The sequence below is a fragment of the Lagopus leucura genome, unplaced genomic scaffold (assembly GCF_019238085.1).
Source record: "Lagopus leucura isolate 7727_CA_CO unplaced genomic scaffold, USGS_WTPT01 Super-Scaffold_100024, whole genome shotgun sequence".
Taxonomy (NCBI): domain Eukaryota; kingdom Metazoa; phylum Chordata; class Aves; order Galliformes; family Phasianidae; genus Lagopus; species Lagopus leucura.
The window spans coordinates 7824621-7847868 of record NW_024962276.1 but is presented as its reverse complement, the minus strand read 5'-3'; the positions used below and the strand labels follow the sequence as shown (position 1 = coordinate 7847868).

General features: G+C 45.6%; 2 protein-coding genes across 12 annotated transcripts in view; both read left to right on the top strand.

Moving 5' to 3' along the window:
- Positions 1 to 43: 43 nt before the first annotated feature.
- PPM1D (protein phosphatase, Mg2+/Mn2+ dependent 1D) lies at positions 44 to 20892 on the top strand. The gene is made up of 6 exons (XM_042879542.1): positions 44 to 503; positions 5194 to 5422; positions 7661 to 7785; positions 15494 to 15684; positions 15954 to 16196; positions 19467 to 20892. Exons 1-6 carry the CDS (start codon positions 74 to 76, stop codon positions 20019 to 20021), a joined length of 1773 nt encoding a protein of 590 aa, XP_042735476.1. The 5' UTR covers positions 44 to 73; the 3' UTR covers positions 20022 to 20892.
- A 731-nt stretch (positions 20893 to 21623) lies between these two features.
- BCAS3 (BCAS3 microtubule associated cell migration factor) overlaps positions 21624 to 23248 on the top strand; it is a 301702-nt gene continuing 300077 nt past the window's right edge. For 10 of the 11 annotated variants that reach the window (XM_042879725.1, XM_042879723.1, XM_042879731.1 and 7 more), the window contains exons 1-2: positions 21792 to 21869; positions 22760 to 22847. In XM_042879725.1, the coding sequence (XP_042735659.1) occupies positions 22777 to 22847 (71 nt within the window). In that variant the 5' untranslated portion in view covers positions 21792 to 21869; positions 22760 to 22776. Of the gene's footprint in view, positions 21870 to 22759; positions 22848 to 23248 lie in introns of all 11 variants that reach the window. The other variant, XM_042879722.1, reaches the window with a different exon arrangement.

Here is a 23248-nt window from a genome sequence, read left to right as displayed (position 1 = left end):
GCGCGGCGGCGGCGGGGCGGCGGCCATCGCGGGCGGGGAGCGGCGGGCAGCGCCGCGCGGAGCCTCCCGCCCCATGGAGGGGCCGTACTCGCTGGGGGTGAGCGTGTACTCCGACCAGGGCGGCAGGAAATACATGGAGGACGTGACCCAGATCGTGGTGGAGCCCGAGCCGCCGGCCGCGGCCGAGCGGGGCCCCGCGCACAAAGGCGGAGCGGCGCCCGGAGACGGCGTTCGGCGGAGGGCGGGCGGCCCGCGGGCGGCGGAGGAGGGAGCGCCGCCGCTCGGCCCCGGCTGCGGCTCCGGACGGCGCCCGCGGCGCTCCGTGGCCTTCTTCGCCGTGTGCGACGGGCACGGCGGGCGGGAGGCGGCCCAGTTCGCCCGGGAGAACCTGTGGGGCTTCATCAAGAAGCAGAAGGGCTTCGGTTCCGCCGAGCCGGCCGCCGTGTGCGCGGCCCTGCGCAAGGGCTTCATCGCCTGCCACCGCGCCATGTGGAAAAAGCTGCGTAAGTTCCCGTCCGGCGGCGCCTTCCAGCGCTCCCCGCCGAGCCCGGCGCTCCCAGCGCGGGGGCGAGGATCGCGGAGCCGCGGTTTGTTTTGAAGGAATCGCACGCCGGGTTTCCCAGTCGCGTTTATTGGGGGATTTCCGTCCTGCGGCCGCAGGGAGTCGCGTGGAACCCGTTTTCTTTCGCGACGGTCTCGACGAGGGAAAAGTTATTTTAGCGGCTGTGTGCTGGCCGGCACGAGGCTTCTCCCGAGCTGTCCCGGCGTTGCGCTGCCCGGCTGCGCTGTGACTGCCGGCCGTCGTTGAGTCGCTCAGCGCTGCGGGTCGGGGGCGGCGGTTCGGGCGGTGTTGGGCACCGCGGCTGGGCTGAGCTCCCAGCGGGATTCCCTTCTTCTGTAAGGTGAGAGTTACGGCTCAGAGTAGGGTTGGTTTTATGAGTGTACTTCTATATGTGGCTCGATAGGTTTGTTTATGAATTAACGTGTGTATGGTATAATGTGTGTTTCTATGTATTTGGAAGTCCCAGGAAAAGATTGTATGTGAATAGTGAGCGTATAGGGGCAGTCAGGAGGGAGCACGAAGTCAGATCAGAACCATAGGTGCAGTGCTGACAGCGGGCCAAGGGAGCAAGCAGGAAGGAATTGCATTTACAGCTGAGCGGGGTTTCGAGGAAGTCAGTTGGGCCTGGGGAGAGCTGCGCTGTCATAAGTTTCATTTTCTTTTTCGTGTTTCTTGAATAGCAGAGCAGGAAAGTTGCGCAAGTGTCAGATATGGGATGGGAGTGCCAAGGTTGGGGCATGCTGGTGCTGGACCGAAAGGAAGAGGTGTGAGTTGTGGCAGCAGCACTGCCTGCAGCCGGGTGGTGAGGGTGGCACACAGCGCAGCAGTGTGGGCAACGAGGAGAGGTTCTCTGCCTGTGATGTCCCTGGGCTATTCTTTGTCACCATAACAAGGTATAACTGCAGAATAGAGAGGGGTGGAGTGAAATGAGAGAATGCAGGAAATACTATTTTAGTTTGGTAACGGTGCTTTGGTTGTGGAACCGATTTAAGTCGTTGTCAGAAACAACAGAGCTCTGGTTATAAGTATATGGTGTCGGTTTTAGGTTATACAGTAAGCATTTCCATTGCGTGTTTGGTAACACTGATGTCTTCTGCATGTGTGGAGTTTAATGGGAGAAAAGGACGAGGACATGGACAGGGAGTCCATCACTTGTTGTGCTGTGCTTTGGAATCCCGGTGCAAAGGGTGGGCTGGGTGCAGGATGGGGCCCGGTGCTTCCAGCTGATGGCCCTGGAGGAGCAGTCTGTGCTCAGCTGCCCCTGGGAGCAGCGGGTCGTCCTGTGGCCATCTGTGATGAACAGCAAGTGTTGATGTGCTGGTGATGAGTATAGCAGAAAAACTGAAGCAGGAAAATACCCTTTGGTCACTACAGATGATTAGTGGGGTTAATTGTATTAATGACATTCCTAATTCTCTGAATATTAAAGGGCTTCCAAGGTAAGAGTTATGATTTGAAGCCCGTTTCCACAGATGGAAGCAGTAGGGAAGTTTTCTGCATGAAGTGTGCTCAGCAGGTCCCAGGTCTTGACACTTTTAGCTATGTAAATAAACAATGCAAAAAGCTTGCTTTTAAATGCACTTATCTTGATACTTTTAAAAGCTTTTTTTTTTAACCACTACTAAAAATTTAAAATGTAAAAAGTCGTACACTTCTGCTGTGCTTATAACTCTTCCTTTAAATTTAATTTGAGCAATAGAAGTTGAACAGTTCAGTTTGTTCTGTAATAAATAGAATTACTTTTTAAATTTTTGCTGCGAAGTCGTCACTTTAGAGTTGTTCTTGTGCAGGCTTATGAGTTTGTGAGCGTTCCTATCTGAAAGGGAGCTCTGGTACCTAAGGCAGTACAGGCTTTCAGGATGATGCAAAAACTTCATCCTCTAGAGCTGAATTTAAAGTTCCTGTAACATTTGCTTGTTGAAAGCTTGATAAGATTTTTGGCATCACTGTGATCTGAAATGAAATATTGTAGTTTGATTTAATGTCTTTAAAAACAGCAAAACAAAAATGAAATCTGTTCTCTAGCAATCTGTGATATACTGAATACACATTAATCTCTTATTTTGTCAAAAATATGCAGAGACAGAACTTCCAGAGCCCTGTGTGGAAGCAGCCAATGTGCTTTAGGTCATTGGCCGCCCGTTGGAGGCGAATGCGCTGCTTCCACCGCAGCCATGTGCTTTGTTCTGTTGGAGATGGGCTCTCCAGGTGCAGGAGCCGTGTTCTGGTGTGGCAGCTGTTGACTGTGGGTTGTTGGTTTTACGATAACTTCATGCCCTGTGCTTCGTCCCCTGCAGTAGAAGAATGGTGCAGAAAGCAGGAAGCCATTGCAGTTTACAGTTCTGTGCACTGCGTGGTTTGTCTCTTCAAAGTGTCTTAGTATTTTGTGCACCCGCGTTGCCTGGCTCCATTCATGCACTGTGCTGTCTCATGAAAGTTTTTTTTCAGATCCAAGGCCCCCAGCTGTAGTGAAATTGTCCCATGCTGAGACATAGCAGCATTCCTAGGCCGTAGCTTAATATGACAGCAAATACCAAACTGGGGATGTGGGCCCTGCAAGTGAACTTCTACAAACTTGTTTATCCCAGCGTGCTGCCCAGACAGGTTTTCCCTTACTGAAGGTATAGGAGTGATGTGAAATCCACAGGTGCTTCATGTGTGGTGGTGAAGTGTGAATTTTGTTTTGAGGGCTCAGTTGTAACTTCAGGGTTTCTTTTAATTTGATAATCTAGTGCAGTATTACAAATTGTTCAGTTTATAGCAGTGGTAGAAACAGAATCCTGACCTGTGGAGGACAAGCTGGGCAAGTGGCTTCACCTGAGCTAGGGAGAAAAGTCAGGAGTTTTGATGCTTGTGTTAATTTCTGATGAGACAGTCCCTACAGAAAGGAATTTGCTGTGCTGTGTGTCGTGCTTGTTTCTAACCACGGGTGAGATGTAAACTGCAATTGCTTCTGTTGAAGCCCCAAATTGGAGGCTGCTGTAGCAATCTTTTTCTCCTAAGTGGGTGTTTTTATTTCTGTGCTCCTCATTTCCCACAAAGACCAGCATGATTCTCTACTTTATCTTATTGCTATTGAGGCGTTGTTACACTGACAGAAACTCATTTTCTGTTCAGCCAGTTGTTGAAGGTCTCACTCCTGCTTGGCTTCCTCCCTCATTTGCTTCCATTTAGAGTGTGTTACATATACTAGCCACTGTTAAAATTGCCAGACAGGTGCTTCCACTGAGCTGACTGTTTGTGTCCTCAAAATAACGTTGCTTTTAAGGAGAAAGTGTGATTCAGTATTTACAACACAAAGCTAGAAACCTTTGTTAGGGCTCAGAGGTTGGAATGATGCTGGATCTGCTGGCTGCTCACTGGAGGAGATGCTGCAATTGCCATCAGAGTGGCTGTGCTGTACTTTTGCTTCCCCCAGGCATCTGAGCAGCATTCAGTGGCAGTGGGCCTCAGTGAGTCCCTGTTCTTCTGCTCTGCATGTTTGCGGCTTTGGAGGAAGGCCTCTTTTCTTTTTTTCTTGTGTGGTGCTGTGACACTAAAAGATGAGGAAAAGATAACTCAGTGCTTTGGCTGTCTGGCTAGGTTATTTCCTGCAAGCAGTGTGTCACAGTGGAATTTCGGTGTTGTACAATAAGCACGGGTTGTGAAGAGCAGGAGATAAAATGTGACGAGGAGACAAGCCCCTGCTCTTTATCTTAAGGCTGATGGGTGCAGTGAGGAAGGAGAGCAGGGTGCTGCTGGCAGGTGAGGGCAGCTGTTATCTGCGGGTGTGGGAGCAGGGAGGAGCACTGGTGTGCCTGATCGTTCTTAATTGGGACAGCCCAGTCATTTCATGGTGTTTTGGAAGAACAGCAACTTGGAAATGTAAACTTGAATAGACAAGGGAAGAAAAGAGAGAAACTGGATGTGAGTTGTGAGAATAGTATAACAAGGAATTGAGTTGTGTTTTGAGGGCAAATCATTTGAGGAAGAAGCAGCTTCCCCTAACTGTACACAGGACTTTTACTGTCCTGAAATCAATGGGTATCTTCTCTGCAAAGATCCAATGTTGGGTTACAATAACACGCTTAGTTTGCATTATTCAGTCCTCCAAAAGGAAACATGAATGAAACATTTGAGATATTACTCAGCTTAAAAGTTGTTTGGCATATTAAAGTAAAATAATGTGTTCTGAGGGAACTGGGAAGGTCTGAATGGTTTGATTGGCAACCAGGTGTCCAGGCAGGGTGACTCAACTGGGAGCTCTTGCCTCTTCAGACAGGGAAGTGAGCAGCAGACCACTTAATGTGTGTCGAGCTTGATTGATCTGCTCAGCATTCGAGTAACACTTCTTCCCACACATTCTCGTTCCTCTGGTGATGCTTGGAAAACTAAACCTGAGGAAACGGTTGTTGGAGTCCTATCTCAGTGTCTCCTCTTGGCTTTGTTTCCATGTGAGCTGTGGTTGTGGCAGTGTGGTAGAGATGTAGGGGCCCTGTCTGTGCTGCTTTGCTTGTGGCCATGCCACAGTTACACACGCCCTGGTGTAGCAGCATGCAAACCTGTCTGACACACCCTTGATCTTGAAAACACCTTTGGTTCCACAGAAGTAAAAACGAAGGTCTTTCTGTTCTCTTTTTTCCTCCCTGCAGCAGAGTGGCCAAAGACCATGACCGGTCTCCCGAGCACATCGGGAACCACCGCCAGCGTGGTCATCATCCGAGGCTCCAAGATGTTTGTCGCTCACGTGGGCGACTCCGGGGTGGTGCTGGGAGTCCAGGATGACCCCAAAGATGACTTTGTGAGAGCTGTGGAGGTGACACAGGACCACAAGCCTGAGCTTCCCAGAGAAAGGGAGAGGATTGAAGGCCTTGGGGGCAGGTAACAACCTCTGTGCTTCTCGCTTCAGTTTTCAGTTTCCCTGGGTGCTAATGATGCTTTTGTTTCAGCTAGGCTTGGGCTTGTTAGTTTAGGAGTTAGCAGGCCAGTTGGTGAGTCTCGTGGCCTGCTTGTATTCCTTCAGTGTCTATGCAATTACTTTTCTTGTAGATAATCACAGAATGATTATGATCTCTGCTGTGGCATATCTGTTTGTCAAATGGTGGAATAGAGCAGTTTTAATGGAAAAGACACTGAAATGTCTTTCCCCATGCATTCTTCATTGTTCCTGAGGTGATACTGGCAGCTGTTGAGTAGGCTCTTCAAAGTTTCTGTTAAAGGAATATAAAAGAGATAAAATTGAAACAAGGTACTGGTTTTGTTGCATTTAAATGCGTGCTTAAAATGTTAAAGTGCCACATCTTAACTTGTATCTCAATATTAGTACTTTCTTCACTGTCAGGAGCTGGCAGATGTTAGAACATCTCTGAGTTGTGGCTGATGAATGTTCCCTGTAAATGGGGAGGAAAGCAGGCAGCCTTGTCAGATGGCACTAATATTTTGAGACAAACCCCAGGGCTCAGATTTGGCATAGCTTCACAGGAGCTCGCTGTTCTTTCGTTCCGCAGTACTGCACCAGATGGATGGGCAGAGTTTCCTTCTCTTAGCAGTTCAGAGGGAGAGAGCACTGAAGGTTTTCCTGTTGACATCATTCACACAAGAACCCTGTCAGCTCGTTAACCTTCAGATATCTGTATCGCTAGCAGGTGGAAGCTGATCAGATATCTGTATTTGGGGTGGGAGCTTCTCAGAAAGGGCAACTTGCAGCTTTGCGAAGTTGGAGTTCATAGATGTGTGGGTTTACAGGCTGTTCATCTCAATGTCTGAAACAGGTTTTGAAGGAGTGTTCCCTGAGACTTTGTATCAGCAGGAGCAGTTAAACTTTTTTAGCTTTAACTTTTTCTGCTCCTGCTGCTTCTGGCTTTTTTTGTTTGTTTGTTTGCTTTGTTCATCTAGACTGGCTGGTAAAACCAGTGCAGGCTGTCGTGAGGCACAGGGTGGGAGTGTGGTGGAACTGTCACTGTGCCTATTAATGTCTTCTCTTTTCTTAGAGAAAATTGGGGTAAGTTAATGTGAGGGCGTGATTGTTTATTAAAAATGGAATTTTCAAAGTAACAGTCCTGGAATACAGGCTGAAATCTTCCAGATAAAGGCTGAAGTTAACATTGTGTAACTATTAGTTGTACAAATGGATGAGATGAATTTTAGGCTGTGGTGCTTGCTGCACTTTCATGCAGAAGGATGGAGCTAAACATGCCTTTGTTGTTAAGGCCTTTGAAGTCTCAGGAAGTGCATCTTGAATAGCTTCAGTATGAGGAATCTTGAGGCTGTTCCAGAGCGCCTCAGTTTCTAATTACCAATGGCTGTTCCTTGGATAAAAGTTAACTTTTAAGCATCTACTTTTTAGTTTGACTGAGCTTTGGTCGTTTGTTGTTTCATTTCCTTGCTTGGTACCTCGTGCTCTCCCTTCTTTCTTCCCTATTTCTTCCTGCTCCATAATAGTGGGTGCGTTTGCATAGTAGCTTCTCTTTTGACCCTTTTAATGCCATTTGTGAGAGCTAAAGCCATTGCTTGGTGCTATGGAGCAGGTGTTAATGCTTAAAGGCAGAGTTGTTTCTTCCCGTGTTGTGCTTCCAGCAGATAGCAACTACAAACAATTCCTCTTTTTATTTCTCCCTCATGTTGGTGCACCAGTAAGGAAATGCCTCCAGAAGACTACTCTTATCTTTTTCCTCTTCTCAACTGCACTGTGCTGCTCTTTAGTGCCAGACTTTGGCAGATGGAGAAAACTGAAGGAGGAACTACATGATATTTTCACCCGAGTTTATGTTGATGGTCTTCATCTAAGGAAAGCAATTTGTCTTTTGCTTTTTTTGCTGGTAGATTAAAAAGATGCTCTTACATCTGGCTGTTGCAGCCAGCCGTAATTTCTTCCAAGTTTTCATTCTCTTGCTTTTTCTTTTCTTCTGCCCTTCATCTCTTGCTTTTCCATTTATCTTAATGTGGAATGAGGCTACGCAAGCGGTACCAGGTGTTTTGAAGTACTGTGCTGTGCACCTCACTGAGGGCGCTGTCATTACTGACTCCGTATTTGCATATTTAATTATTCATATGCCATTGAAACAAGCTTTCATTTCCAATTTCTTTTTATAACCCCTGTTCCTTTCTGGTGATTTTCAGTGTCATCAACAAGTCCGGTGTGAATCGTGTTGTGTGGAAGAGACCTCGCCTGACCCACAACGGCCCTGTGCGCCGCAGCACCGTCATCGACCAGATCCCCTTCCTGGCCGTGGCCAGAGCACTGGGTGAGTGCCCCTGTGTGGGAGTGAGGCATCAGCACGCGGCCCCCCGGAGCTGAATTATACCCTGCTCTGCCAAAACATTTGGTTCAGAGGGAGTTGGTCGCTTGCTGTGATTATAAGGCTTTCTAAAATTATGAGCCTTGGGGGTATTTTTAATACAGCGCAAACGTAACTTTTCAAGTGGAGCTGTAGGAGGTGGCATTGGGGAACACGGGAGCGGTTGTACGACATGCAGGACTTCCATCTCAGTTCTGATAAAGATAGTACTTCCTCTTTGTTGCAAATGAAAATGTGGTGAGTGCCTCCAAGACGTACAGCACAGTCAATTTCTTACTGAGACAGTAATTTTTGGCTAGGTGGTGGTGAGATTGTTTTGCTGCATAGCAACCAAAGCGCTTTGTTCTTGTGTCTCTTTGTAAATCTGTCGTCTTTCAAGACAATGTAGATTAAGAAAAGGGTAGAAGCCAGCCTGTGTGCTCTATCTATAACTCTCCTTTGCAATAGTGTTGGTAATGGGAAACTACTTTGAGGAACACTCTAATAGGGACGAAAATAAATACAACAGTGCCTAGCAAGCTTGTTAGGAATGCTTTTTGGAAAGTACTTAATAACTTGATCTTTGGCAATCTCTTGCCCATGTGTGTTAGTATTTTCTAGCCAGTTGTTTTCCTGAAACCTTACTGCCAAATTCCAGTCTTTTGCTGTTTGCTTTCCTTCCTTCCTCCCTCAGTGAAGAATTCTCTATCCAGATTTATTCAATATAGGCTAGATTCTACGAAAATATAGCATCGTGGGTTTTTTTTACCTGTGAAAACTGTTCTATGACTTAATTTCTTGGCAAGTGTGGTGGTTACGTGATAGTGCTGTCAGTGTTCCTAGATCAGCTGGCAGTGTGTCACAGGGACAGTCTGTTCCTGGGGCTGTGGTCATCTTGTGATAACTGCATAACCTTGCTGTGTCTTATTTCAGAGGCAGTCGTGTGTTTTGCATGGATTTGTCAGATGTCAAGAATTGTGCAGTGGTCTTACCTTGTAAAACATACAGCTGTAGAGGCCGCAGGTGATTGAATGCTGATCTTTTTCATAAAAAAAATTAAGTTTTATTTTCCCCTCTCTTTATCTTTCAAATCTCACTGTGTATCATTGTAGACAAGGCAGCTGCTTATCTTATGAATAATAAAATCTACCTAAGATATTAAGTCCTTTGGAGTTGATGGATGGAGATCTTTGCTAGTTGTCTACCAAGTAATATCGCATTCTTTACCTCTTTTCTGCAAAGTGTCTGTGTTTGTTGTAGGTTACAAAAAGTGGAACAGTTAATTTTAATAGATTTTTCATTTCTACGCTTCTGAATTTGTTGTGTACAAAAACCTCAATGACTTTTGATCCAGTTCCTCTCAGCAAGTTGAACAAAAGGATTTGGCTGGGTTCTGCATGCAGATGGGGATTCAAGAAATGATGCATCTGTTAGCCCCCTAGTGCATTCTTTCCAGTTGTGTGGATGAGGAGGATGACTGGGGAGTTTTAGGTCTGAGGAACAAGAACACTTTGTAACAATACTTGGTGTCAAAAGTTAGATTTGAACACTCAAAGGGGACAGTGTGCTCTGCAAATCATGTAGGAGAAACAGGTTTACAATGTGACGATATTTTGGTATTTGCCTGCTGGGGAGCCTCCAAAAGCCTCTTTGCATTCCCTTCTGAGGAGGTGTGACAAACCTCCTGCAAAAAGGAACGCAGCTGCTTTGCTCTGCAGGACCCAGATGGTGCACAGACGCTCACAGTTTGGAAACAGGATTTAACTTCTTTCTGAGGCCAACAGGCCCCTTCCACTGCTTACAGAAGACCTACCACAACTGAAACCATTTGCATTCAAGCTATTGGAGGCCTGCTCAACCTCTTGGCTGGTTCCCAGGTTGCTACCCTGATTGGCACAGCTCTGCTACGCTGGAGCTTCTCCAAGTGGAGTAGTAACTGGCAATGCTGCCATGCTGGTCACCAACACTCTAGTCCATCCCCTCACGATCTAGCACAGAGATTCTTCTTGTTAATTCCAAATTTGCTTGTTATTCTCAATAGAAACCCCATGTTGCAAAGGTCTGAGGCTTATTATGTGGACAGAAATTTTTAGCTGGACAGTGAGATTGCTGCCCTGCACCTACAAGGCAAACAGAGTTGTGTATTTATTGTCTTTAAAATTATCTGATTTTTTTTTTTTTTAAAGGAAATATAAAACATAGCTGTTTGTTGTAAGAGAGAGGCAAAACTTCTTCCTTAGGCCATAATCGTTTGTGTGAGTTTTTTGGCATCCATAACTTCATAGCAATTGTCCACTTGATATGCTGTCCCTATAACAGATGTGTGGTAACTCACTTTACTCAAAGCCTCTTGTGTAATGCAGGGATGTGAGTGTGCAAATTGCTGGGTGCTATTCAACGTAAATAATCAGGAACAGGAAGCCATTGTGTAACTTGCTCGTGTGTTCTGAAGAGTGTGTGTCATTGCATCATGCATTACTGTCTCTCTGCCACAGATTTGCAAGTTGGATTTTTTCCAGATGGCATCCAGGAGGGTATTTTAGACTCCAGTGAGCATGCTTACAAATGTGTGTCTTGGGGAAAAGCACTGAGAGAGAAAATAACTGTGTATGTATAGCCTTGTAGTGTTCCAGCTATGCTAGCTGTCTAAGTAACGTAGCCCTTCAGTTTCTGGGACAAAACACAGGATGAAATACAGGAAAAATTTTGATCCTTGGGAGCAAGTTTTGGATTTTGGAGTAATATCTAGCTTAGCATCTGTAGTGCTTTCAAAGATGGTATACAAAGTAGGGAAGGTATTAAAAGAAATCTATAGCCTGAGTTCTCAGTGTCTTACAGTGTAAATTGAAGCATCTTCCTTGGTTTTTATACGGATGACAGACCCACCCCCTTCTGCTTGTTCTTAGCAGAGTGCCTCCAAAATACAGAGTAGACTTTTTTGTATTAACACAAATGTTCTGCTGACCTCTAGAAGGAGCTGTGCACCAGAACAGTGAACTCTCAGTGTATGGCTGCTGTGAGGGCGCTGGCTTTGACAGTGACATGGAAGTGGTTTTCCAGAGCACTGGCTGCAGAATTGCTGCTGTAAAGCTCTCCGAACATGCGTGCTGTGAAGAAGGGTATGGCTGACCTCAAATGATCTGCTTTCATTCTTGTGTGAGGCTTTAATTCTTGGGGTGCACTTAAGTGTGTGTGCATGCAAACCTTCAAAATCTGCTGCCAGGTAGAACAGGCGTAGTTGCTTGATGGTATTTGCATAAGCTGGTAAGCGATATTTAAACACTGCACAGTTCTACTGATACTGCTTTCTATCCATGTGTGTCATACATATGGGTTTCTACTCTTGTTCTGGAGATGTCTTACTTCAGCTTGTACAGTTTTCTCCACCCTTGAGACAAACCGTGCATGTATGCCTGTACAGAATGCAGAGAATGCATTTAACTGTGCAGACTTGTGTTAGTTACACACATAATGTGAAGGCACATGTGGATCTGTTTAGCTTAAAGGAGCAAGTTCAGGGCTTTTTTCCTGCTCGTTGCTGACTGGAGCTCTGTGTGCCTCTTCTACTCTCTTTTCTTTGACAGAGTAAAAAAACTATGACGGTTGTTTCTCCTCATAGGTGGGACTTTATCCAGGTTTGGTCACTGTGTTCTTCTGTTTTACCCCTTGTCTTCAGCTGAGCAAATGCTGTCTAGGGTTGAATGTCATTTAGAGACTGCAATCCCATTTTATTGTTCATTTGAAGATTTGATTCAAGGCCAGAAATAACGAGTAGCTTCCTGGGTGTCACTTCAGCTCTTCATTTCTGCTTTTGCATCCTACTTCTTGTAGGCTTTTCTCTGACGCTTGGTCAGTGTGCTCTGGCACAAATACCTTTCTCCTCTCTTGCTGTGGTTTTGCTGACTTGTGAGCAGAGATGAGCACGCTTGGTGAGGCTGTCTTGTGCAGTTCTTAAATCTTAAATTTACATCATTTAGATGTAAATGTTCTGTTTGCTGTTGAAATGATGTCCTTGTCTGTGCTTTCCTTTTTTATACAGTGTTGAAGGTAAAATTCTTGCTCCTAAAGGGAACGGTGAAAGTTTGAAAACCCCGAGCACTTCTGGGAAAGTTTTTGGCTCGCTGCTACCCTCATTTTTGTCCCTGCTCCTCAGACCGAACCTCGAGATCACCGCCGGGTCGTAGGAGCGGGGCACCGCGTTGCGTTATCGCTGCGCTGCTGGGATGACGCCCTCTTGTGGCTGTAGGGCCGGGCTGCCGCGAGGGCCGGTGAAAACGTTTTCCACCTCAGCTTGGGCTGAATGATCTGAGGTGGTTACTGTTCATATCCTCGCTGAGGTTTGCCTTGCTCCCCAGCAGCAACAGCTCACTGAGTGGAGAAAGGGAGTTCTGTAAGTCTTGTCTGTACCTAACAGACCTTTCAGATGAGTTGTGACTTAAAAAGATCTGGGATTAATCAAACTGGGTTTTCCTCTCTCAGTAGGACTTGTAAAAGTAACCTTTCTTCCCTCTAATAAAACCAAAAGGTATTTTGGTATTCAAAACAATGTGCTCCAGAAACGTAAATGAAGGGCTTGATTTATGACTTTTGGATGAACTGATGCTATAAGGTGGCTTTGGACTTGATCCAGTCTAGTCTCCATACGTGATGGGTTTTTTTGTTTGTAACCAGTAACTTTTCTGGCACTGTCTGAGTTGCAATTAGTTTTATCTACTATATTTTAGAGGGTAATAGCAAGCAGATAGGCAAACTGCACCCCAAAAGAAATGTTCCTGGATAGAAGTTTTTTCAAGAAGAAGGTTGAGTTTTATAGATGTTTGGTTTTTAATTCAGAATGAAAATAGTACAGCTCAAAGTGAAGCCTGAGAACCTGGGATTCCAGTTCCAGAATAGTAGCCTTTGGCATATCACGTCATCCTGCTGTCTTGGCTTTCCAGTCTGCTCAGGGGTCACTTGTTTGTCTGCTTGCTTTGGGACAGAATTAAAGACTTTATAACATTTCTGCAATGCCTGGTTTGTTCTGCTTTCTTCTCCCTTGTTTCCTTCCAGAATTGTAACAGGGAGGGCCCTGTGTCAAGTGGCTTCCTCCTGGGTTTGTCATAGATCCCTCAGCCGCTGCGGATGCTGTGTCCTCCAGCTGGCTGGGGGAAGACAGCTGACACAAGAATTCGATGTATGCAGCAGCTTTAAAAAGCATCAGCTCAGTCTGTGGTGCCCTGCCCCGTTTTAAAGGCAATAATTAAAGAGGCCTCGCCCTGGTAAGGTGCCTTGGCCTTTGCTGGCTTGGAGTTGAAGGACCTGCAGGAAATATTCTTTGTGAAGTACTCTATGCAGTGCCCTTCTGCCACGGCTCATTTGCCTGTTTGATTCATCTGTGGTGATACAACTTCTGTAGTTTCAGTTCCTCTGTCGTTTCCTGGGTACTTTAGGCCTCGATAAGTGCTGAGTACCGTTGAAAGTAAATCTCCTGGAGGTACAGCTCAGGGTTCCTCATGTGTCTTCACCCTCTGTGCACTCCAGCAGCTCCTTGCTGTCACAGCCCATTGTAACCGGTGTGATGTTCCAGGCTGTCACCCTGCAGAGCGCTCTGTCTCTTGGAGGAAGGCTCTGAGTCACTGGATTGTAACTCAGCTGTTTGCTCAGGAAGAGCAACAGATGGCCGTGATGACATGTATGTGGCTGAACCAAAATTAAATCGTGTTGGGTTATTTTTATCTTAGAGCAAAGTATTTCTAATAAAAAAATGATTCGCTAAAAGCTTTTGTGGATTTTTCTAAACAAACATGAACAACCCAGCAAATAAAAGCATAAAAATATGAAGCTTGTTGGAAGTTGCCGCCACTATTTCCATGATCTGGCACGGTAAGATTCCAAGCTCTTGTTTATTTTATCTGCTGTGTTGATGACAGGCACAATGTGAAGAGCTGTCAGTGTATCAGGACTCTTTTTTGGTGTGATTAATGTACAATAACTGTTGTGCTGGAGTTCAGCTCTTCTGTTACAGTGTTTGTTTTGATCTTGTTGCCAGCTGGCTGGGTTTGTTGGACTCTGTGGAGGGAGAGTGCACCTCTCTCTATGTATAAACAGGGTTGGCTGTTAATTAGCATTTATTAGAAGCATGTGTTTGCTGCAGTGGAGGTGAATTGGTGCTTTAATGAGATTGGACCATCCATGCTCACTGAAGTGGTGTGAGTTGAATTATTTCTTCTCCTGATTCTGGAAGAGTCTTTTGAGCTGGTTCCTAGCTTGAGGCAAAGCTAATGGAAGGAAGGAGGGAAGACAAAAGCTTATGTCTTATCATTAAAAGGATGGTGATGGTTGCAGCAGGCAGCTACAAACATTTGCTGTAGTAAGTCAAAAGCCCAAAGAAAAAAAACTAACAAAATCTTATGGGAGTTCTTAAGCTTCTCAGCTCTGACATCTTCACTCATTTCTACTTCTGTAGCTGTATGTTCTGCCAGTGCTACAGATAATGTTATTCCTTTGTTGTTATCACTACAGGAAGTTACTTATGAGCCATTTCTGGAGACTTTTCCAGTCTATTGGTGCTATTTAGTATGTTGACAAAAAACAGATAAGGTAGAAGAATCCAGAATGCAGCATTAGTTTAGTAGAAAGGAGGAGGAAATGTTGGTGCAACACCGCTCCTGATTTACAGGCCCAACATAAGAAAACCTTCCCTGATTTTCATGTAAACCTGATAAATTAGATTGCATGTTCAGTTTGAATTTGTTTTGTTGTTCTGTTGGAGTGGCTGTTAATTGGGGTGATGTGGAGGAAGCAGAATCCAGGAGGTGTTTTGATTCAAACCTGACTGAAGTGACTGGGATTCAGTTCAGGCCACCTTCTCTGCTGGGTGACCCCGAGCTCATTCACACAGCAAGAAAGATTTAAAAATAGAAAGGTTCACTGCATGAGGCCTTCCAAGGGAGAGGCTTTAGCTCTTATTTTCTGCTTTCCTGCTGGAACCCAGGCTCTACTTCTGTTCCCGTGGCTTCCTTCCAACTCCAAAATTTGGCACGTGGTGTTCAGCTGGAAAGGCACTGAGTTCTGCGTGGCTTTGAAAGTGATGCTGTGCAAGAGGAGAAAGGGGGGGGAAAAGAGGTTGATGAGGAAAAGGCTTCAGTCTCTTTCTTTGTCATCTTTGTTCTTTCTCCATGGCACCTGCATGGACAAATACACACAGCAAGAGATGCGTGTGCTTCTGCATTGGTTGAATGGCTGTGGGGGTCTCAGGTTGAAAGGGCAGGGGGGGAAGGAGGGCAGTTCCACATCCCGACTGAAAGGTTTTGGATTTTTTTTATTTTCAAGCATGTCTTTATAGGGTGTGCAGAGCAGCACATCATCATGGTGCAGATTGAAGTCTAATGCTGTGTGGATGTTGGGAAGAGAAGGGAGGGAAGAACAGTCTTCCTCAACCAAATTTTAGAAATGGAACTGAAACTGTAGAGACAGCAAAGATTTTGACCAGTGTTTAAGCTGTACCCGAAACTGGAAAGGCTTTTTTTTTTCTTTCACAACAGTTGAACAAAGACCTTAAAATATAATAAATTACATTGCATCGCTATTGATGGCATGAGACTGGTGGTAGTTGTTTTCACAGGCCATTTCTGGTAGTTGACAAGAATCATATTGTATGCAATATAGCAATTCAGAAACCTGTTCTCTTTGCTAGGTGATCTGTGGAGCTACGACTTCTACAGTGGTGAATTTGTCGTGTCTCCTGAACCTGACACTAGTGTGCACACCATCGATCCCCAGAAGCACAAGTACATTATCCTTGGCAGTGACGGACTGTGGAACATGATCCCACCTCAGGATGCCATCTCCATGTGCCAGGATCACGAGGAGAAAAAGTACTTCATGGTGAGGGCAGTGGGCATCAGTCACTGTGGAAATTTAATACTGTTTTCCTCGTAAAAGTTGCTTAATCTGATAGGTGTGAAATGTACCAATGTGCCCAGCAATGGCAGTGCTGTAGAGGCATATTTCAGTAGTTTTGCCACAACTTACAGGTGGTGGTAACATGGCTGATAGCGTGCTTGCGTGTGCTGTCAAATACAATTCATGTGAACTCTGTTTTCAATTTACAAAGTGGACCTGATTGCTTTCTCTGTCTGTCTCTGAACATAAAGGGTGAGCACCGCCAGTCCTGTGCCAAAATGCTGGTGAATAGAGCACTGGGCCGCTGGAGGCAGCGCATGCTTCGTGCAGATAACACCAGTGCCATCGTGATCTGCATCTCGCCATTGCAGGACAGCAAAAACAACTTGGAAAATGAAGAAGAACTGTATCTCAACTTGGCTGAGAGTCCCTGCTATAGCAGCCCTGATACAAACGTCATGACGCCCTCACGCTGCTGCACCCCACCTGTCAAGGTAACTTTTTTCAATGTTTTTAAATGTTCTGTGTGCCAGAGTGGAACCCAGTAAATATATATCAATCTTCCCTTTTGTCTTCAAATGTAACTTCTCTGTGAGCAGCTTAGTGCCATGTGTAGGAGTTGGGGCATGGTGTAGCCGGAGCACTTGGAAACTATTTGTCTGACACCATTATCAGTGATTTTGATCTAGTTTACTCTTCAAAATGTATAATTACTGTAACTTTATGCATATGAAGTTCAAGCATATTGAAGCAACTTAAAATACACTGTATTGTCAAGACAGACTTTGTGAGATCTCAGACAAAATCAAAACTTCTCTATTGAAAGAGGAGCCAGAAGTTTAAAAACAAACCCCAACCAAATGCAGCAGGCTGCCTGTGGAAGCGTTCTGTGTTGTGTGGGCTGTTTTTTAGGTTAATGCACAGGTTAATATAGTCAAATGCACGTTGCAGGGACAGTAAGATCTCCCAGTCTGAAAAGAAAACAGCCTTCCTCTAGTTGGTTTAATGTCCTTTGTTGGAGGAAAGGACATAATACAGAGTCTTTGTTCGGGTTAGAAATTTTACCCTTTAATATAAAGCAGATCTGCTTGGAAGCTTTTTTGCCCTAAGAACTAGAATATAGTTATGAGTGGATGTTTGCTTCAGTAATTACCAGCTGCTCCTGATTTAAGTAACTGTCCTTTGAAGTTCCACAGTATCTTTGGATAACGGTCCTTGGGGCGAAGTAGAAAAGAAAGCAAAAAATTAGAAAGGGATTCCTTCACATTCCCTTGGCAGAGACAAGCAGCTAGTAAAACGGCAGGCTCAGCCTTCCTCTCTCTTTCCCTTCCACTCAATATTGAAAAACATATGAAAAGAGCCTAAAATGGTGAATTTTTTTTGAATTCTAAATGTTCCGGAACTGAAGAAGGAAGGTAAGGGGAGAGGAAAAGAAGACTCAAATAGTATGGCAACTGAGAATATTAATTAGCAAAATAATATGTACAGGCTTTGATGCATAAGGCTAAAGGCAAATACATGATCTAAATGTGTATGTGTATGTTTGGTGGTCCTGCCAGGCAGGGGGGTTGGAACTACATGATCCTTGAGGTCCCTTCCAACCCGGGTGATTCTGTGATTCTGTAAATTAGATAATGAGTTCTTGAAAACAAAAAAAGTGTTGATTTTTTTCCAAAATGTCTGCAAAGAAATGAGAGATGGTTTAGCAGATCAGTCGCAGCTCCTGGAGGTCACTGTGGTGTGGCTATAGGCCAGAGCAGGCAGAGGTAGCAATGAAAGGGATCTTTTCTCTCCAGAGAATGATTAGAAGCATGAATAGTTTGGATTTGTCACAGCTGCTATCTTGCAAAAACAATTAATTTGGAAATAAATGTGAGAGTAAATTGAAGTTTTCTCAATTAAACAAAAGTATTTCTTAATTGCGTATGCTTCTGGCAGCTATTACTAATAAAAATTAATTCAGTTGCTCCCGAGGCCGGTGATAGGATTTGATTGACCAGGCTGAGAAATTACATGGGTGATTGTTTAAGGTTTCTGTTTTGTTACATCAGTTGTTAGCAGGCTTCTTGGAGTCTCTGTCTTACCAGAGCCTTATTCAATCCCAGTTATTCATCCCAAGCAAAAGATCTTGGCAATAAGAGCTGAAGTGTGAAGTGTCTTGCACAATAGGAAACGTAAAACCTAAATATTGGCTGGAGACACGATGTCAGAAGGGAAGTTGAGCTTAATAATCTTGCCAGTGCTTCTCCAACCACGTTGTCTTAGCTTTCTTATGGCTTCTGCAGGAACTGAGTTGAACAACAAACAAATACACATCTTTCTTGTGTTACTATACATGGAAAAATATTACCTGAATAGCTTTATCTGTGTATAAGCAGCAACAGAGGAATAGTGGGAGAGGAAAACCAAATCTAGGTGCTAGAAACAATTCTGATACTCCTCCTTTGGAGTGAATTTTATTAAACTCTTGTATTATATTTTTCAAGAGCTGAGCAGTTGCAGATCTCTTATCAACGATGAGCTGAGGTTCCTCTGTCATGACTTTAAAAGCACGAATTCTTGATAGGAAATGTCTGGACTTGGTCTGATTCATCTGCGTGTGCATTTGAGTTTTCAGCACATGAATTTCTTAATGCAGATGGCAATAACTGCCTTACATTCATGTTATGTACCATGGCCTTGAAATTTACTTTTGAAGGACTTGCTGAGTAGCTAGGGATTTCTTCACAATTAAATCTTTAATAAGGTCATAACTCATATCTTCAGGGCACTGCGTAAATACTAATTTTCATAATCCCCCTGTGAACACTGAAAGTAAGCATCGTCCCCGTTTTTCATCTCAGTAAAACTGAGATTGAGGCAGAAACACTTATCAGAGGCTGCAGAAGGGATGGATGGCTGAAGGCAGGATTAGGAAGTCCCTGGTTCTCAGCACGTCGTGTAAACGGCCTCTCTTCAAAGTACGGAACAACTGCGCTTCGTGCAGGGTGGAGAGATGCACTGTGATGGAGTTGCTTCCTCTGAACTTACAGAGCATGCTGCTCAGCTGTGAGGAATCAGAAACAGCAAATAGTTCTATTTTTAGAATAGCTCAGTCCAATGAATTTATGCTCCACCTTCTGGATGCGATCAGCACACCCAGGATATGAAGTTTGTCCATCCTTCTCATAACCAAGTTCTGCAGTAACTGCAATATGCCACCCATGACAAAGGTCAGGAGACTTCTGCTCACTGCCCTGGTTGCTTGGCTGTCTGATGAGGTATGAAATCTTTGGAAGTAATGTAGGTGTGCACGTCACAGAATGAGGGAAATCAGATATGTGTGTTAGAAAATGCCTTTAATGGAAACCTCAGGACATTGCAGGCTCTGCTTTCTCCATGGCTTCCTAGACAAACAGAAGATGTGTGTTGATTCCTTATGTAACTTGCTTTATAGCAGCAAAAAAGATGCACGGACCAAATAAGTCTGAGCAGCTCTCTCAAATGAGCAGATTGTCTGCACTGAGACATTTGCAAACTGAGCGATGGAAGTAAATGCTTTTATAAAACTGTGTGCACAAAGTGCCAAGTTGAGGTGCACAGTCTGTATCTGTTTCCATCTCTCCATCCTTGCTTCTCTGGGGAGAAAAGATTGTCCTGTTTTGGAGCAGAGTTTTTCTGTCTCTGATTTAGGTTTAGAAATGTTTGTCATACTGTTTTCACCCACAGAAGATAATGGAGATAATATTATATTTATGCCTAAGTATGCTTTTCTTTCCCCTCAGCTTTTAGAGGATGATCCGTGGCCACGACTGAATGCTTCTGAGCCCGTTCCTTCCCTCATGCATAGCAGCATGATCTCAGAAAAATACGCCGAGCTGCCAAACGAGATTGCCAAAAGCAATTTACCTTCATCAGGAGCAGCCCTGAAGTATTCAGGTCCACAGGACGAGAAGTGCAGCAAAGCGTTGGCTTTGAGGATACAGGAATCCTACAGTAATGGTTTGTCAGTCAGTCTATCCCCATCCAACTCTACAAATTCAGGCACGGACCAAAAAAGCTTAAAGGTGTCTCCTAACAGCCAAACAAAAGCCCAAGATGCGGAGAGGACACCCACAGCAAACTTTAAAAGGACATTAGAAGAATCCAATTCTGGCCCTGCTGTGAAGAAGCCGAGGCGCGGCCTGAGCCGAAACATGGGTGTCCAAGCAGAGGGCATCTCCACAACGCCGCAGCGCAAGAACTCAAACAAGCTGGCCATGCGGCGCAGCCTGCGCGGCCAGAAGAAGCTCAGCAGTTCGCTCTTCCACCCGCCCAGGAAAGCCGTCTGCGTTTGCTGAAGGGCGTTTGTGTAGGGGAAGTGTATTTTATTCTGATGGGAATTTTAAAGTTGGTGCAGAAGTTTGAAACTCTTCCTGTTTTATCTTTTTTTAAAGTAGAAACTTTTTTTGGTATCCAACAGCTTTCTCCCGGCCTTGTACTTGCTTGTATTATAACTGTGAATTTTGTAGATGTGTAGGGTATAAGTCACTGTAAAATGTGTGTAAATTTGTATTCCTTCATATTAATGTAGTCTCTTTTTTCTTCCTTGTATAATTGTTAAAGCGGGGCTAAACCTTGTTTCAAAAAAAAAAATAAAGTCTTTTTTGTTAATTTACTAAAGTCTTGAATTTGTATACGCTTCTTGTGATGGGAATTTCACAACTTTTTCACTGAAGTAAATTATTAAACAGAATGGAAGATTTGTATTTTCATAGTATTATACGTCCCACTGGAATGTGTCTTTTAGAGAATACACTAGGTCTATATTTTGTTTTTAAATTTTAGATTTCTCTACTCAGAAACATGTGGAAACAGATGTTGAGTTGTGCTTTAGGCAGCTCGATGTCCACTTATTTGTTAATTGAAATACTATGCAGTATCTTATCTAGTTGCATTTTTGTAACATTAATAGTCAAAGTATTTAGCAAAAAATAATCGTGTTTTTAAAACTCCAACTCCCCAGTCATTCAATAAAGCCATTCCCCCATCCCTGCTCTCAGTGTGGCATTTCTACCCAGCTGTTCATGTCTGCCCTATGGAGGTTGAGTTCTCTGCTGTTCCAATACGGATGGTGCTGCTATACCTTTCAACAAGTTCTTAAGTTATTTTATGACAATTTGAGTATGTGGACCACATGTATGTTCACCTAAATAAAAAGTGCAAACTAAACTGAGTGCCTTTTATTTTATTTTTTTGCCTTTTTTAATTTCCAGCTTAAGTACGCTCACTCACTGCAATTAACACTCTTTCCTCCTTCCTGGCAGCTGCTGTATGGAGCTAATTTCCATAGGACTTCCTTGGCAGCTCCGTGATGACACAGATCTGGCATTTTGAACGTGATGTGTTTGTAAATGGGGAAACGAGGAGTGATGCTTTGATCCAAGGGCTGGAGGTATTCCTAGGATCTGATTATTGCTGGAGCAGTAAGGCACGGGCTGGAATTATCTCTGTGTTGCCATGGTGACAGAAATCCCCTCTGGGAATGTGTAATTCCGTTTCATCCGGGCAGTGAATGCTGCGCTAAGGGGGAAAGCAGCGGGCTCTGTTGGATTGCCTGCCGTAAGACTTCACAGGGACACAACCTATGGCTATCAACGCAGTTTTAAGCAGCATGGCGGTTCACGCCCGGATAAATATTTACTCCCTGACAGTTAGACGGTGCCTGCCGCTCCCCAGGTGCCACGAGCTGCCCGCGCTACTCAGCGCGTCGCCCTGAGGGCCAGGGATGCGAGGCTCGCGCCTTCTCAGAGCCCCCCCGCGCGGGAAGGTAAACACGGCGCCTTCCCGCCAATGGGCGGCTCGGCACGTGACGCGTCACCCGCGGCCCCGCCTCCACCCACGTGCGAGGGACCTGCGCGGCGGCTCTCGCGAGATCTCGATGTAAACAAAGCTGACTGGGGGAGGAGAGGGGGCAGCGCCGGCTGAGCTTCGCCATCTCAGCCGATCTTGGATGAGCGCAACCGAACCCTGCGCCCTCTGCGTCCCGCCTACTTTGGAGGAGAGGACCGTGGATTGGTCGGCAGAGGGGAGCAGCCCGCCTTCGGGGCCACCTGATTGGCTCGCGGTGTGAGGTGCGCTCCGTGTCACTCCCGGTGGGGGTCCCAAACACTGTCAGTGAGGAGTCGGGCTGAGGGGCGAGGCGGCAGGTGAGGGGTGTGGCGGGGCCGGTAGGACCGGTGCCCGGCCACGGCAGTCGGGGAGAGCAGTGCGTGAGGGCTTAGGGCGGGCTCGGGATCCGCGGGGAGTTGGTGAGGGTGAGAGCGGGGCTGTGAGGCCGGGCGGTGGCCGGGGCGCTGAGGGCGGGCGAGCTGCGCCCGGCGGGGCCGTGGCGGGAAGCGGGTAGGCCGGGGGCTGCTGGGAGCTGCCTGCCAGGGGCTGCGGCCTCAGTCCCTGCGGACGGAGCCGGGCGGGTCGAGGTGCAGCGCTCCGGTGTTGCTCAACCGCTGTGCGGCCGCCTCAGCGCTGTGGCCCGCGTTCCCGCTCGCGGCTCGTGCCGGTCGGGGAAGCGCTGTGGGCTCTCAGCCTTCAACTCCCGGTGTTGCGGTGATGGACCGAACCATAGAGCCGTGCCGCCGGGTCGCTGCGTGTGTTAAGAGTTAAGGTTGCTAAGTATGAAGCGAAGCTGATAACGTGTTGGAGCTGGATGCGGTGATCCTTGTGGGTCCCTTCTGCCTTTTCTGTGATTCTTTATTGGGAGTTTGGCTTTTCCTTTGTGCTTTCTAAAACCATGGAAATGGAATGCGGTGCCTGGAAGCTGTGGTGCCTTACAGGTGTTGTTTGCCATTAGGAAAGGCATTCAGAATTCAAAGGGCCCAGTTGCATTCACATACTTTGCAGGAGGTGTATTGATACCAGTAGAGGATATCTCTATCTATCTGTATTTTTAAGAGTGCTGTGAAGGTGTGGTGCCTTATGGGTTGAGTCAGTTGAGTTTCCTTCCCCCGGAGGGTTTCATAATCCTAAAGAAGGTGACGAGAGCTGGATTGTAAGCGGTCTTCATGCAAAGGATTGTCATTAAGAGGAAATGTTTCTACAGGTACCTGCAGAGAAGCAATGGCAACAGAATCCCCGCGCCGCCCGAGTCGCTGCACCGGAGGAGCGGTGGTCCGCCCGCAGGCTGTCACGTAAGAATGTTCTGGAAGAAAAGGCCTTATGGGGAATGTGTTCTGTGGTCTTGCTCGTGAGGCACCTTGCCCAGACTCTCTTTCAAAGCTCTCTCTGAGAGATGATGTTGACAAAACATTGCTGTTGCAGTCGGTATTTTCCAATAAAGCAAGCAAGCAGGTGTTGCTTTCCTGTCTCCTCTGCCTGTGCAGGTCAGACAGCCTCCCTGAATGAGATACTTATCAGCCTTTAGAGCTGTGCAGCTTAAAGATGAATACTGAAACAAATTCTCATGGAGAAGATTATGCTGAGTAGCACGTAGCTCCCTGCAGAGTTCTGCTTATGTTAAACTGAATTATTATAAACAGAAGGTGGTAGAGAACTACAAGAGGAGTGATGCTTAAACTGATGTTCTTTGAAC

Bases quoted from the DNA above. Each gene is read 5' to 3' on its own strand.
- PPM1D (XM_042879542.1), top strand. From the start codon at position 74: ATGGAGGGGCCGTACTCGCTGGGGGTGAGCGTGTACTCCGACCAGGGC. The intron at 504-5,193 runs GTAAGTTCCCGT...TCCTCCCTGCAG, and splicing joins CGCCATGTGGAAAAAGCTGC to CAGAGTGGCCAAAGACCATG. The intron at 15,685-15,953 runs GTGAGGGCAGTG...CTGAACATAAAG, and splicing joins AGGAGAAAAAGTACTTCATG to GGTGAGCACCGCCAGTCCTG.